Below are 16,150 nucleotides of genomic sequence, written 5' to 3'. Positions count from 1 at the left end.
CTGAAGGCTGCTTTGTAAGGACAGGCTAATACTCTTTGTATGTTTCTGAAGTAGCAAGTCTTGGTAGATTTTTTATTTTTCTACACTGCAACATAATGAGACTCTGTCAAACACAACAGCACTGCAACTAGTATGGCCCTGGGCTTTCCTCAGCATTCATTCACTAATACCTTGTTTAGGGGTCCCAGGGATAAGGGGGTGTCCTAGGCTAGAAAATCATCTCTTTTATCTGCTTATCCATTGCTTCCCTTTCCACAATAATACTGCAGGTTTATGAACCCCTGCAGAGACCAGCCATCCTTGTCCCTCTCCGATCTTCTTCTAGCTGTTACTTTATTATGTATTTATTTGCTTTACTTATTAAGAAGTTCTTGTGCTGGGCTGAAGCCTGTCTCGTTTTCATCCTTATCCTACTGTTGCTCCTTGTTCTCTCTTGGGGTCCATCTGGGTCTCCTATCCACCCCCACCCTTTTAAAATTTATTCTTCAGACTCAAAATCCCTACTGGTATCTACAGCTTCTTTCCAGGACATGATTTGAAGTCTGTCCTTTTGTCTGTCCAGTTATAAGGTCCTGCTATACAAGCAGAATAAATCCAGCTCTGGCCTTGTTATAGAGGCTGCATCACTAGCAATACAGTCCACTTAGGCTGCTCTGGCACCAGAGCCACATATATCAGAAGGTGAGAGTCCTTTCAGACTTACTGTTGTTTGTTTGGCCATCTCTCTGCTCTGATCTTTTATTATTGCTGAGTAATTTTCTGGACCCCAAGAAAAGAACCAATACCTGTTCATCTAAACTTGCTCGAACTCAGTTTGACCAGCCACCCTAGCCTTTAAAGAATTACTACTAATTCAGTCACTTAAGAAGCAAACTAATTGTGGACACAGCATGGTATTGGACTTTATTTCAGGTTACAATGCTTAATTCCTTCCAGGGACATTTTTTGCCCAAGTGGCTCAGAGGCTGATTCAGGTTTTTCATGGGAAGATGTCATAGGCTCCAAACCATATTCACACTCTCCCTAGCCCACAGCTCCCAGAGTTCGTCCTGCAATCCAGGATGAAAAGGGAGAGTAACACAAGTCTCTGGAAGATCCATTTCATCTCTTTTCCTTGAGAACCATGACAGGTTGAATGCATTTCTCCATAGGACTTCTATTTTGAAAGACAATGACATTCCATCTGTACTTTTTTAAGCTTCTTGTTTCTTCTCTATCAATAACATGTCTGTCAGTTGTTTGTCAGAGACACTTAACTGCTGACAGGTCCTCATAACCTGACTAAGATAAACTGCCAAGAGATGCTTACACTGGAACACAAAACATAAAGACATATTAGGAACAAGCAGGGCTGTGATTGTCTAGTCTACTTCTCCTACCATTATATGAAAGGAAAAGGAAGTTTGCTGTGCTTTCAGTTAGGTTCTTCCTTCCTTTTAGAAAGGAAGGCAATGGCTAACATTCCTTGAGGTACTATGTTGTTCAGTGTTTCTCAGATTATCTCACTTATCTGACAGCTACCCATGAGGACAGGTATTAACTTCATTTTAACCATATGCTCAGAACCTATAGTCTATTCACTTAACCACTGTTATGTACTTGAGGGTCAGGGCTGAGGGTCAGGGAGGAGTTGTGGCAGAACTCTGGCATATCCCAGCCTGTCTGCTACTCTGGGGAGATGATGCAGTTGGACCTATGTCACAGAACACAGCTTCAGATCTTGAAGAGGTCCTCATTCAATCCTGTTATTTTATAGGTGATATATACTTATAGCACATGAGCTATGAATGTGGCCTCTTGCACAATGGGACATCCAACTTGGCATCCAGTTCCCAAGATGTTTAAGAAGTTAACAGAGTAAAATGAAGGGAAGAATGCAGTAGACTCCATTATCTTCTTTGCCAAGACTGAGAAATAGTGACCTTCTCCCAAGAGGCGATAAGGAGTGTGTGAATATGTCCTGCTCTTGCTTAATGCTCTGGACTCTGAGGAAATCAGTAAAGATTGAGAGGGACGGACAAAGGCATTCCTGCCCCGTGTGAAGGTTGAGTGTAGCACCAGTCTATCTTACAGGTAGGAAGAAGCCACACCTCATGGCTGGAGTTGGGGGTTATACAAGTTGCCAACATACAATTAGCTTCAAATTTTATTGGACCATCTACGTTCCCAGTCCCAACTTCCAGGACTGCCTTTCTATCCTCCCCAAAGCTGTGACCTTTCAAATAAAAAAGCAAGAAACCAATGTAGTTCTATAAAGGACATTTTGGTAGGCTAAGCCTAAAAATAAATAAACAAACAAACAAATAAATAAATAAATAAAAATCACTGAAGTCAAGGAAATAAATTATTTATTTTAATACAGTAAAACTGCCACTTTGTGGCTGGGCATGTTGGCACATACTGGTAATCCCAGCTACTTGTGAGACTAAGGTAGTATGATTGCAAATTCATGGTCATTCTGAGCAACTTAGCAAGACCCTATCTCAAAAAGGGCTGGGAGTGGAGTTCAGTGGTAAGCACCTCTGGGTTCAATCTCCAGTACTGAAGGAAAAAAATAAATTCCCATTTTGTGCAACTTTTAAACCATTAAATAAGGGCTAGCAATTTATCTCCTAACCTAACTGCGGTGGCAAGAGCCTTCCCCATCCTTACCAGTAGGCTTTCACTCTTCCGCAGCACTGAGAAGGCAAATGCAGGACACGAACAGTAATGACAAGAAGCCAAACATGTGTATGTTTTGCCAGAACTTCCTAGTACCTAGGAAAAAAGGATAGATACATCAGCTCTCAGAAGGTGTGCTTCTGGGTGTCATCTCTTTCCCTTTAACCATTTAATGATTCAAAGTCTCTGCAAACTGCACTGGAAAGAAATGCAGTACTATTTTACATAGAAGGGGAAACTCAACTTCTTTTCCTGGAGCATGCAAACTGCTCCTTACCTCTCAGTGCTCACCCTTTAGGACAGTGAGTGGAACTGAAGAGTTTCAGGCTAGTTCAACCATCCACACAAACCATTTGTTCCTATACTTAGTGATTCATAGGGCCTACTCCATGTGCTGACTATCAAGGCGTGAAGGGGAAATCTCTCATTTATATTTTATTGTGGGGTTTCTTAACATTTGGTATTTCACAGCATGTATGTTAAGTTTCTGAAGCTTCCACCACATACCTGAAAAGAGTGAAAACAGGTACAGAGTGAGTGGTTGGGCAGGAAGCAAGACAGGTCTCAGAAGAAAGTAGAAATGGGCTTTTGAAAAACATTTGAGGGTGGAGAGAATATAAAGAATCCTGCAAAAGGGATGACTCAGCTGCTCAGGATGGAGGTCTCCGGAAAAGAGGCAAGCCCAGATCTGCCCACTCTTTTAGCAGGATGGAAGGAGGATGTAGATATATGTGGGGTTGTTAAGAGGCTCAGTCTAAGAACAGAAAGCTTTGGTGGCAGACAAAAGAACACAAAGGACAGGTAAAGGGACAATCTGATCTGTTAGTGGTGTGGTTGGACAAATTTAGTGTTATATCCCCTCCCATGCCCTGTATTGGGGATTGAAACAGGGCTAAGCAGGTGCTCTACCCCTGAGCTACAGCCTCATTCCTGACTGGACAAATCTGTTGGAGGTCTCTTTTCCACCAAATAGTCAAAACCTTTTTGTTAGTTTACTGTAGTTTGGATCTTCAATGTGCTCCAAAGGTATTACAGGCTTGGTTGCTGGTCTGTGGCACTACTGGAAGGTGGCAAAACCTTTAGGAAATGGGCCTAGTTTGAGTAAGTTGGGTCACTGGGACTGTGCCCTTGAAGGGGATATTGGGACCCTATACCCTTCTTTTCTCTGCTTTCTGAGTACTATGAGGTTAACAGGCTTCATCCACCACATATTCTTGCCATGTATATAATTTGCTGTCACAGGCCCAAAGCAACAGGACCAAGCAATCATGGATTGAAACCTCTGAAACTGAAATAAAATAAACTTTTCCTCTTTTCAAGTTGATTTATCTCAGATATTTGTTACAGTGGTGGGAGGCTGACTAACAAAGTTTCATTCCTTAAGTTAATTTCCAAACTAGAAGATTATTTCTCAGAGGGCCTTTGGATTATATTTAGGCTTGAAGACACTAATCTAAATGAAAAATCACAGAACTTAAAAAAAAAAAAAATTCTTTGGTACCAGGGATTGAACTCAGGGGTACTCAACAATTGAGCCACTTCCCCATCCCTTTTTTTTTTTTTAAATTTTGAGATAAGGTCTCACCAAGTTATTGAGGCTGTCTTTGAATTTATGATCCTCCTACATCCTACCTCCCGAACCACTGGGATAACAGGTTTTTTTTTTTTTTTTTAACTATACTGTCATATAATTTCCCATCCAAGGATCTTTTCTACCCCACAGAGAATTAAGCAACAGATAAGGCTTTAACCGTAGGAGAAATAGCAGATTCAAATGTGTGCTTCTTTCACTGATATAGCCATCTTTTTTGGGGTGGGGGTGGGAGTACTGGGGATTGTACCTATGGGGGCTCTACCACTGACATATACATCTCCAGCCCTTTTTTAAAATTTGATTTTGAGGTAGGCTCTCACTAAGTTGCCCAAGTTGCCCTCAAACTTCCAATTCTCCTGCCTGAGCCTCCTGAGCAGCTGGGATTACAGATGTGTGCCACCTCACCTGGCCGACACAGCCATCTTCGTAAAGTTTTTTGACAAAATCAGCAGAATTCCTTGGGGGTTCCTAGATTTCCAGGAATGGCCAATGATTGGGTAAGATGCCTGCTGTACCAATTAAAGATTTTAGCCTTGGTTTAAATTTGTTATTAAAACCACATCTTGGGGGCTGGGGATGTGGCTCAAGTGGTAGCACGCTCGGCTGGCATGCGTGCAGCCTGGGTTCGATCCTCAGCACCACATACAAACAAAGATATTGTGTCCGCCAAAAACTAAAAAAAAAAATATTAAAAAAATTCTCTCTCTCTTTAAAAAAAAAAAAAAAAAAAAACCCACACATCTTGGGCTGGGGCTGGGGCTCAGTGATAGAGTGCTCACCTAGCATATATGAGGCACTGGGTTCAATCCTCAGCACTACATAAATTTCCTATATGAACATACCTATCACCTACATCACTAAGTATGAACAGATAAATTTACCTAGTGCATCTGGAAGGCTTAACTGAAGAAGGAAAATTAAAGCAGATTATTTCCTCCTTCATCCTAAAGAAAACGAACATCCAACAGAGACATGAATGATTCTTGGGTTTCCAAATTACTACCAAAGAATAAAACTTTAGAATTCTTCCTTTAGTTATCTCCTGTGTCTTTTCTCTCTAGAAATAAACTTACTCAGGAATAAGCCTCTGGAATTCTGCATCAATTTGAATGATTCAGTGTTTCCTTCGTATTGCAGGGCCCCTATCTATTAGAATACTTCCTGAACTATGTTAAAATAATGCCCGGTGACTTAAAGATGGGGATAAATTCTGCAGATGTTCCCTTGCCCGCTCCTCTCACAGGCTGGCTAAGATTCAAAGTAAAATGTTTAACTGCTTGAGGCAGTATGTACCGTACATAGCAGTGGACAACTAATGAACCCAATAATCAGGCAGAAATCTGAGTTAGAATTGTTTAGAACTGGAAATCGACCTTAGGGAAAATTTAATTTCTTCACCCTTCAATGAAAAATGAACTCCTCTTACAGGAATTGCTCCTAGTTCTTCCACTCATAGTTTGGTGTGATTTTTTAAAAAATGGACATACAAAGAAGAGGATACTCAGATTGGACTTGTAGGAACTTTGCTTGGAGGACTTCACTTAGGTTCTAAAGAGGTGACCCACATAGATGGTTACACATTCATGGGTACAGCTTTATTTTATGCCCACTACAAGCCTCTTATGATACTTTGCAGCAGTAAGCTGTATTATTTCTCTCTGGAAAAAGGATTATACATTCCTGTTCTATTGAATACAGACTGGCTATATGACTTGCTTCTTATCCAGCTAAGTATGAATAGCCAGGAAGAAATGTTAAAAATTATAGCACAACAGGCTATATACATAGGGGTGGGTTTACTAACTGGGATTCCTAAATGAAGGTGCCTGGGAGCAGAGCTGCAGTTGACTCCTGATGGATGTATAGCATGAAGGATATGTAAAACTTTGTTTCTTTAAAGCCTTTCAGATTTGGAGGTCATTGTTACTGCATAATTTCGCCACCCCTTCTCAAACTGAGCCAAAGTTTCTAAAAAGCAGGTCAGGTGATAGCAACAAAATGGTGACTTTTAGAATAAGTACACATTACATCTGGTGGACAGTAATAATATTAGGGTTGACATATGGAATAAAAGTTCTCTTGTGGAAAGACAAGGCAGTGTCCGATTCAGCTTTTATCTTTTTACAACCCGCCCCCCCCCAACTTAAACCAAATTCTTACTATAGTACTATATAATGCAACCATTAAGGTTAACCTGAAGGGTTATAAAGATTTCTTCAGACTCATTTAATTCAAATTCCAGGCTGATAGTCACAATTCTAGAAAGTTAGCGTTTTTTTATGACTAACAAAGCTAATATAGGATGTGAATTACAAAAACTAAACAAGTCACACTGAATACTGGAGGAACAAGACATCAACTATAATTAAAAATATTTTAAACAACTTTAACATTTTAATTAATGATCAGATCACAGAACAAGAGGTCAGCCAGACATCTGCTTGCCCAGGCTAAATGTTATGTTGATAATGGAACTGAGACCAAAATTCCAAAACTAAAAGACATGGGGAAAATGTGAAGGGCCGCTCTAGTTTCAGGTATCTAAGTCATATAAAAACCAAATATAGGGGCTGGGGTTATGGCTCACTGGTAGAGCACTCACCTAGCACGTGCGAGGCGCTGGGTTCAATCCTCAGCACCACATAAAAATAAATAAATAAAGGTATTGTGTCCAACTACAACTAAAAAAATATACATATATATTTAAAAAAAAAAACCCAAATATAAAGCTGGGTGCTGTGGCACAAACCTGTAATCCCTGCGGCTTGAGAGGCTGAGGCAGGAGGATTGTGAGTTCAAAGCCAGCCTCAGCAAAAGCAAGGTGCTAAGAATTCAGAGAGATCCTGACTCTAAATAAAATACAAAATAGGGCTGGGGATGTGGCTCAGTGGTTGAGTTGAGTGCCCCTGAGTTCAATCCCCAGTACCCTCCCCCTGAAACAACAAACAAAACAAACATAAAATATCAGAAAAGATTACAGAAATACCTATTCATGTATAAATAATAAATTTAGTGACTGAGTATACATCTGTAAGTTCACCATGTCAGAATTTCCTACTAGGCAGTCTCTTTTGAGTAGGAAAATACTATTCAATAGTTTTATCTATAGCATCCAACACTACTCTATTCTCCTTAATGAGGAAACACAGGATGACTCTGCCATGTCAAGGAAGTTATGCTATAATGTAGAATGACAAGTGAATTCACTGAGCAAAGGCACCTATTTCTCTAGGCAGGCTTTGCTGAAGTCATTCACTTCCTAAGAATTAATTGATGTGGTCTCTCAATGAGAGTTAACTAACTGGTCTCAGCTCCGAGAAGTTATTTGTAAAAAAAAAAAAACAAAACAAAACAGAATTTAAACAATGAAAAAATTCTATTCTCATGTTCTGGTCTTCAGCAAAGCCTGGAAAACAAATAAGAGCTGATGGCTTTGAATCCAGACACAAAACTCTGAACCACTGCCAATATTTTTATTTCTTAAGAGTCCTTTCCCTAAGCTGGGTACAGTGGTGCAAGCCTGAGACAGGAGGATCTTGGGTTCTGAGCCAGCTTCAGCAATGGCAAGACCCTAAGCAACTCAAGTGAGACCCTGTCTCTAAATAAAATACAAAATAGGGATGGGGATGTGGCTCAGTGGTTGAGTGCCCCCCAGTTCAATCCCCAGTACCAGGAAAAAAAAAAGAGAGTCCCTTCGCCCAACCCCAGCTGCTTTTACCTTTGTTTCATATAGCCAGGAGGAGTAACACTTTTGTCTGCCGTTTATATAGTCTTTATTCTAGTCTCAGATTATAGAACAGGCAATGTGAGGTAACCAGATACAACTATTACTTTACTTTTTTAAAAAGAATTTAGTTGTTGATGGATCTTTATTTTTTATTTATTTATATGTGGTACTGAGAATCGAACCCAGTGCCTCACACATGCTAGGGAAGCACTCTGCCACTGAGCCACAACCCCAGCATGTTACTTTACTTTTCTTCATTTAAGTTTCCTACAGAAATATACTTTGCAGTCTTGTGGTGGGAATAATCAATAACACATGAAAGTAATTCAGAGTCTGATAAGAGGCTGCTACTTCACAAATCTATCTATCCCTATCATAAGCTTGAAGAGAGCAAAACTAAGGTCCAAGTAAACTGTATTCAGCAGTTTGACCCTTAATAAATATTTATTGACAACAATTTGAAAGATCATTTTTGATAAATCATTCTGATCATGTGGAAGAACCTCAAAATACATTTTGGCTTTTGCCTATAAGCAAGACTATGAACAAGATGTAAATATCTATAAATTTATGGGGAGGATGTGCCTCTATCATCAACAGTAAGAAAGCAAAAGTTGGGCTGGGGCTGTAGCTCAATGGTAGAGCATCCGCCTTGCAAGTGTGAGGCACTGGGTTTGATCTTCAGCACCACATAAAAATAAATAAAGACACTGTGTCCATCTATAAATAAAAAAATATTAAAAAAAAAGAAAAGAAAGCAAAAGTTGACTATACTCTATCAGACCTGACAGAAAGCCTTTCTACATTATTGCTGGTACTGAAAATATTTCTTGGAAATATTTCTTTTAACTACTAAAATGCTTGGAGATAGTATATTAAATGAAACAAGGCAGACACAAAAAGATGGAATACTCAGTCATGATCTCATTTATATGTGAAATCAAAAACAGTCAAACTCAAAACTCAAAAAGGAGAAGAATGGTTACTAAGAGATTGAAGGTTGGAGGAGATGGTGGTTCAAGGGCACAAGATTTCAGTTAGGCAGGAGGAATAAGTTCAGGAAATCTACTGTACAATATGATGATAATAGTTAACAACAATGAATTGTACACTTGAAATTTTCTAAGAGTAGATTTTAAGTTGGTTTCACTACAAAAAAATAAGTATGCGAGGTAATGGACATGTTAATAGCCTGAATTAGTCATCCCAAGGTATACATATATCAAAACACCATTTATGTCATAAATATGCAGTTTTGTCAATTTTGAATAAGTACATACACATTTTAAAAAATCACTAATATGTTAACTTTACTAAGATGGGTCAAAACCTTTTCAACAGTTAGGAAATACTTCAAGCTGGTTATCAGCTTCCATAGAGACATGAAAACATTCTATCCTAAGGGTTTCTGTTGAGATTATCCCACTTCTAGACTTATTACCTGGTAAATGTGCCTTCCACTGGGCGATGAGATTAAAGTGATGGACTGTCGATCAACTAGGTCCAAGGCTTGAATGGCTGATGAGCCAAAGATAAACTTCAGCCTGGGAAATGGAGGCTTTGGATTAGAAGGGCTGACTGCCAATCACCTTAGTAACTTGACCCAAAGGTTCACTATCCTCAGCACTTTCTTTTCTTTCTTTTTATGTGGTGCTGAGGATTGAACACAGGGCCTTGCACATGCTAGGCAAACGCTCTACCACTGAGCCACAATCCCAGCCCTCTTTTCTTTTGTTTTTGACAGTGTTGAGGATAGAACCCACTTATGCATGCTAGACAAGCACTCTACCACTGAGCTATCCTGCCCTCTTCATCCTCAGCATTTTAAAAAAGTTCACTTTAATTTGGAAAAACAGGAAATAATATAGCAAAATCCATAGACTCATTTGCTCTCTAGAATTAATATATATTAATATTCTTGTTCATTTATTTCAGATGTTCTTTTTTAATAAAAGGAGTAACTTATACTGATAATGAAGCCCTCTTTTATACTTTTGTGTAGTGTTTCCATTCTCTTTTTTTCTGTGTGTTTATGTGTTGGGAATTCAATGCAGGGCCTCAAAGGTGCTAAGCACATTCTTTATCACTGAGTATTATCTATCTCTAGCCCCAAATATTTACTGGTTTCCTTCCTGATTTTATTATACATAGAATGTATGTGCACATATATACACATGTATACATATATGTATGCATACACATACATATATATGTTAATGTTTTAGAAATTAAAAAATAACTTACTTCGTTTTTCTACATTACTAGTCTAAGGTGCAAAACTATTGAAGGAATAGGAAAGAGCTCTTTAAAATTTTTATATTAAACATGTTAAAGATTTAGTCAATAAAAAAATCAATAAAACATGGTAAAAATAATCAAAGGTAATCACAGTTAACATTAGAAAAAATTTAAACCTGCTTTGTCTTCTTTAGAACCTACTGCAAGCATCTCTTGAACAAAGAATGGCTACAAAGATTTTTACTTTTATTCTCCCCAACTCTTTTGGATAGATTGTTTTCAGCGTTTTTGTTTTACTACAATAAACAATACTGGATTAATATTCTCACTGTAAAATCTTTATGAACAACCATGATTACTTCCTTGGGATATATTCTTATAAGTGGAATATCTAGGTCAAAGAATATGTTTTAAAAGCTATTATTTCCTGTTGCCAAGTTACTTTCCAATGTACATTCCTACCAGTAAGGTATCAGTTATGCCCTTCTCCATATTTCTACCAAATTTCTTCTGTGGTTTCCAGTTTTAAAAGATGAACAGTTATCTTTATTTTGTATTTTTCTGCAACATTTTTGCATATTTGCATTTTTTATGATTGCCTATTTTGTTTTTAAAGTGGTAATTAATTTTTCTTATAATAATGTATAATTCTTATGAAAAATCTGAGAAATAGAGGAAAGGTTAAAGCATTTTCCTAAATTCTACTTCCTTACCATTAAGATAATTACTGGTAGCTGGGCAAGGTGGTGCATTCCTGTTATCTCAGCTACTTGGGAGACTGAGGCAGGAGGATCTCAAGTTTGAGACTATCCTGGGCAACTTAATGAGACCCTGTTTCCAAAAAAAAAAGGGCTGAGGATGTAGCCCAGTGATTGTGCTCTTGGGTTCAATCCCTAGTACCACCAAAAATCAAAATAAAAACAATTAAGTGTCACTTATTCCTGGGTAGCTTTTACTTTTTATTGATATTGAGATTGTAATTGTATTCTTGGATTTTGTGGCATGAAAGAAAATGACTTTTTTTAGTAGTTCCATCCACAATTTATTGAATTATAAATCAGATTAAATGATTTTTTATTTCTGTAAAATAATTGGCCATTTTTAATTCTCTCTTTTTTTAATAGTGATATCACCTGCAAATAACATTTGTCTTTTTTAAAAAATATTTATTTTTTAGTTGTAGTTGGACATAACACCTTTATTTCACTTATTTTTTTTTTTATGTGGTGCTGAGGATCGAACCCAGGGTCTCACATGTGGGAGGCCAGCGCTCTACCGCTGAGCCACAACCTCAGTCCCACATTTATCTTTCTTTGAAGACAGGTATACTTCTAATTTTTTTTTTTTTTTTAATGTGCCAGTGGAACAGGTTTAATTTATAGAACGGTGTTAAAGAAGAGTTGCAAATAGGGCAATATAGGAATGCCTTGTATGATGTTGTTGGCTATTCATCTGAGATTTTTAAAAATTATGTGAAAAATATTTAGTAGTTAACTAGTTCAGTAAGACTAGTTTTAAAAGTTAAGAATCAAGGGCTGGGGATATAGCTCGATCAGTAGAGTGTTTGCCTTGCATGCACAAGGCCCTGGGGTCAATCCCCAGCACCATAAAAAAAAAGTTAAGAATTGATAAAGATTTGGCCCTTAAAATATACTAGAGTTTTTTTTAAAAAAATCAAAGCACAACAGTGTGTACTTACGATGATAGATGCTCATCAGGAACTGTAAAATGGGAATAGAAAAAAAAGTTAATTATGTTATACTAGTGACCACAGAAACAAAAAATCTTAAAAAAGACTACCACCAAAAAAGACTTACAAATGAAAAATTGAACCTATGTATATAATTTTGTTCCTTCCCTAAATCCGCCTAAAACAGTTAAAAAAAAAAAACCCATAAACTCCCAAGAATGAGAAAGGCAGGAAGAAACAATACTAAGATAAACTGGAAGTAGATAGAAGAGTGAAAAATAATTCACAAGATCTGAAAAAACTGAATCCTAGGCTAGCAGTGGGGAGAGTCAAGCACCAACCTGATTTAATTACAGAATCCAATACTTCTCCTCTACCTTACTCCCCTCAATCCCCCCCCCCCCAAAAAAAGAAATTCTCAAAATTGGTAGTACCAGATTGTTCTGGAGGCTGGTATCAATCAAGGACATTAAAATAACAAAAAGTCTATGGGCTGGGGTTGTGGCTCATTGGTAGAGCTCGTGCCTGGCACATGTGGGGCCCCGAGTTTGATCCTCCTCAGCACCACATATAAATCAATAAAATAAAGGTGTGTGTGTGTGTGTGTGTGTGTGTGTATATATATATATATATATATATATATATATATATAAAATATGTTTAAGAAGTAATCTACGGCCTAGCTATAGATGGCTGCTGTCTTTGCGCTCTGACAAAAGACTAGGTTCATTTTCTGGAGAGATTCAAACACACGTTATCTGACCTAGAGGAAAATTCTAGGTACACACAGTGGAGCTAAGGTGTCACATGAAAAACAGGGGACCTCATGCTCTCTTCCCCGATATGGCTCTTGTAATACAATCAGGCTTTACCCTTTGGGCAATCTTTCCTGGGGACTCTGACCAAGCCAAGAGGAATGACACTGGAATGTTTTCCCCAGCTAGCCTAGTAAAAACAATTACAATGACATTAACCATCCATAAGCTCTTCTATATCCAAAGTCTTCACACTTAAACATTCTAGACAACTAAGAATTACTGGGAAACAAAGGAAAAAAGAGAACAAAACAAACAGAAGCAAACTAATTAGAGAAAAAACTGCAGAGAAAATATTTCAAACACCTATCAATATTATCAGAGGAAAAAACAAGCAAAGCAACTGTAAAACAGGCACAAGATATAATAAAGGGATCTTCAGGGGAAAAAATTGTAAATTAAATATGACAGCAGAAATAAAAAAAAAGGAATCTAAAAGATTCAGTTAAAGAAAGTTCCTAGGAAGTGGAGAAAATTTAAAAAATGAAATACAGGAGAAATTGTACATCACTCAAGAGGAACAATAAAGGGCATTCAGTAACTGAATAATGGAAACACTAGGAAAAAAAAAAAACTCGTCAATCCAGTAAGTCAAGAAAATTTCCCAGAATTGAAGGATATGAATTCCTAGTCTGAAAGGGGCCACTGAGTGCCCACATGGTAGAGTGAAAAAATAAAAAATAATTCTCATCAGAAGATTCTAAAAAACTGGTCATAAAGAGAAGATATAGTTGAGCTTCCAAATCCATGGATTTTATATGTTTCCATGATTCAACCAGCCTTGGATTAAAAACAAAACCAAAACAAACAACAAATTTGGAAAAATATTCTCTGTGCCTATACCTGAACATGTAGATTTTTTTCTTATCTTTATTCCCTAAGCAATACAGTACAACTACTACTTATGTAGCATTTACATGTGCCAAACATTATGAGTAATTGAGAGATGATTTAAAGTTTATGGGAGGATGTGTATAGGTTATATGCTATTTTAAATAAAGAACTTGAGCATCAGTGATGTCCACAGGAGGTCCTGCAACCAATCCTCTAAGGATACTGAGGAACAAGTGTGATTCAACTTCCAGAAAAATAAAAGTCACATAAAAAATCAGGAAAAACACTAGAAGATAGAAGATAGCATAATAATGCTTTCAGATGTCTCAAGAAATATTATTTCCAACATATAATTTAACACTTAGCCAACCTATCAATTAAGTGTGAGTATAGAAAAACTTTCAGACATGCTAAGCCTTAAAAAGTACATCTCACACCCTTTCATACCCTTCTTCACGAAGCTACAAGAGCTTATGCTCCATAAAATAAGGTAGAAAACCAAGAAAAGAAAATTGTAGGATATACTAAATATAAGGCCCAACATAGGTAAAGAGAATTCCCAGTATAATAATGGTGAAGGGAGATCTCAGGAGACAGATGAGATCAGCCAATTCATATTAGACAAGTCAGAACGCTCTAGGAGAGATTTCTTCAGAAAAATGAAATTGATGAACACCTTTTTAATTTGAACATGTTGAGTAGAGATTTAGAACACTGATAGAATGTGGGGTTGAATTATGGATAAATACACAGAAAACTAAACAAACCAAGACAACTGTAACTACAGGGGAACCAAAAAGTAACACAGGAAATGTAATCTTAATTTCCTACATGGCTCAGCTACAACTAGTTTATATTTCCTTACACAAGCTTTGAATCTTGATTTAAAACTATTAGCACTTTAGAATGGGGGTTAAGGAAGGTTCTACGACTAAAAAAACAGGTCTGCGGGCTGGGAATGTGACTCAAGCGGTAGCGTGCTAGCATGCTCGCCAGGCATTCGTGCAGCCGGGTTCCATCCTCAGCACCACATACAAACAAAGATGTTGTGTCCTCCGAAAGCTAAAAAATAAATATTAAAATTCTCTCTCTCCTCTCTAATAAAAAAAACCATAAAAAATAAAAAACAGGTCTGCTAAAAAATAAACATGATTAAATGTCAGTGGTCCTTGTGTCCGAGCCATGAGTGTCAACAGCACTTACTATGTCCCCTTCAAGATTGTCGGCCTAAGGTTTGATCCATTCTGACATACTCCAGTAAAAGTTGATTCTATTTTGAACTCTTAGACTGTTCAAGCTTAGACAAGAAACACTGAACTGACAATACATTAGCTTTCCCTCCATCCTTTCTGGAATCAGGACGTTTAACCCTCAGTAAATTCTGACTGAAATGCTTTACTTTTCTCAGTCTTTTAAAAACAGTAATGCAAAATAACCCATATTGAAGCACACAAAAGCCATGCAAGTGAATAAGCGATGGCAGTCTTGAAACCTAATTTGGCTTTTGTTTATAGAGTGGCCATCTTTACACTGGAAGAGTAGTTCGAATAGTCCATACATTTTGATTTGAAATATCCTTTTTTTTTTTCAATTTGTAATGCTGAGATGATCCTGGCTCCGTGATATTAGTGACATAGGCATAAAGCACCCTCTGCTGGTCCCTGGAAAAAAGACTTTTAGAGCATCCAGATTTACTTCAGAAATTAGCATATGCATTTGGGTTTGTGACCCTAAGATATTTACTTTCTGAATAAAGTATATGAAGAGTTTTTAAAGTTAACATTAGGACTTGAGAAAAATTATGTTTTAAAATTCAGAGTTTCGAATGAAATAACTTAAGAGTTAGCTTTTCCATAACTCACTATAGGATTCAGTCCTTTCAACCTCCCAAGCCCCTCTCACGTGTACTCAACGCTTGTCCCAGAGCTTCCGTCCTCATTGGCCTGTTCGCCCTCCGCGGGAGGAGTGCCAGCACCTGCACTGTTCCTTAAATATCTGTTAAATGGATTTGACTTTTATGACCGAAATATTTCTATTTAATTTTATTTTTTCCACGAGCCTGGAGTTTAGAGATAAGGGAAAAAAACTCGGGCAGTTTACAGCGCCCACCCTGGTGGGGCCCGGAACCCCGCGCCCGTAGGCCCTGGCGCCCCCGGCCCCCTCGACGTGTTCCGCGGCCCACAACGCAGCCACGCACGGCCTACGACCCGTACTTCGTGCGGTTTCCCTCACTGCCGCGGCCATCTCGCTCAAGAGCTCCTCTACGACCGCGGGTAACGTGACAGCCATGATGCCACAGGTTGCATCCTCTTCAACAAGATCTTAGGCCACCGAACTCCGACCTGCTACGATAACCTGCGGAGGAATCCCGCCGCCACTGGGGTTGGGGCGAGACCGTGACGTCGGTGTACGTCATCGCGCATGCGGAAAGCAACGATGACGCCTTCTTGGGCATGATGGCCCGACCAATCCGGCGAACCCTTTGCGCAGGGGGCGGGGCGTCCCGGGATCCGACCGGCCTGCAGTGCGCAGAGGACGCGGCCGGGAGCATGTACCGGCTCCTGAGCTGGAGCCGGGGTCAAGGCCTCCTG

The 16,150-nt window shown here is 38.5% G+C and overlaps 1 protein-coding gene across 1 annotated transcript; it reads right to left on the bottom strand.

The window, feature by feature from the left end:
- Positions 1 to 877: 877 nt before the first annotated feature.
- On the bottom strand, positions 878 to 15,981 carry Zswim7 (zinc finger SWIM-type containing 7). The gene is made up of 5 exons (XM_015506819.2): positions 15,773 to 15,981; positions 11,920 to 11,941; positions 9,424 to 9,526; positions 2,653 to 2,757; positions 878 to 1,310 (listed from the first exon to the last, which is right to left on the bottom strand). Exons 1-5 carry the CDS (start codon positions 15,846 to 15,848, stop codon positions 1,194 to 1,196), a joined length of 423 nt encoding a protein of 140 aa, XP_015362305.1. The 5' UTR covers positions 15,849 to 15,981; the 3' UTR covers positions 878 to 1,193.
- Between the last annotated feature and the right edge of the window lie 169 nt (positions 15,982 to 16,150).

This window comes from Marmota marmota, unplaced genomic scaffold (assembly GCF_001458135.2).
Source record: "Marmota marmota marmota unplaced genomic scaffold, marMar, whole genome shotgun sequence".
Lineage (NCBI taxonomy): Eukaryota > Metazoa > Chordata > Mammalia > Rodentia > Sciuridae > Marmota > Marmota marmota.
The sequence above is the reverse complement of the archived record's forward strand: the minus strand, read 5'-3'. Positions and strand labels throughout refer to the sequence as shown.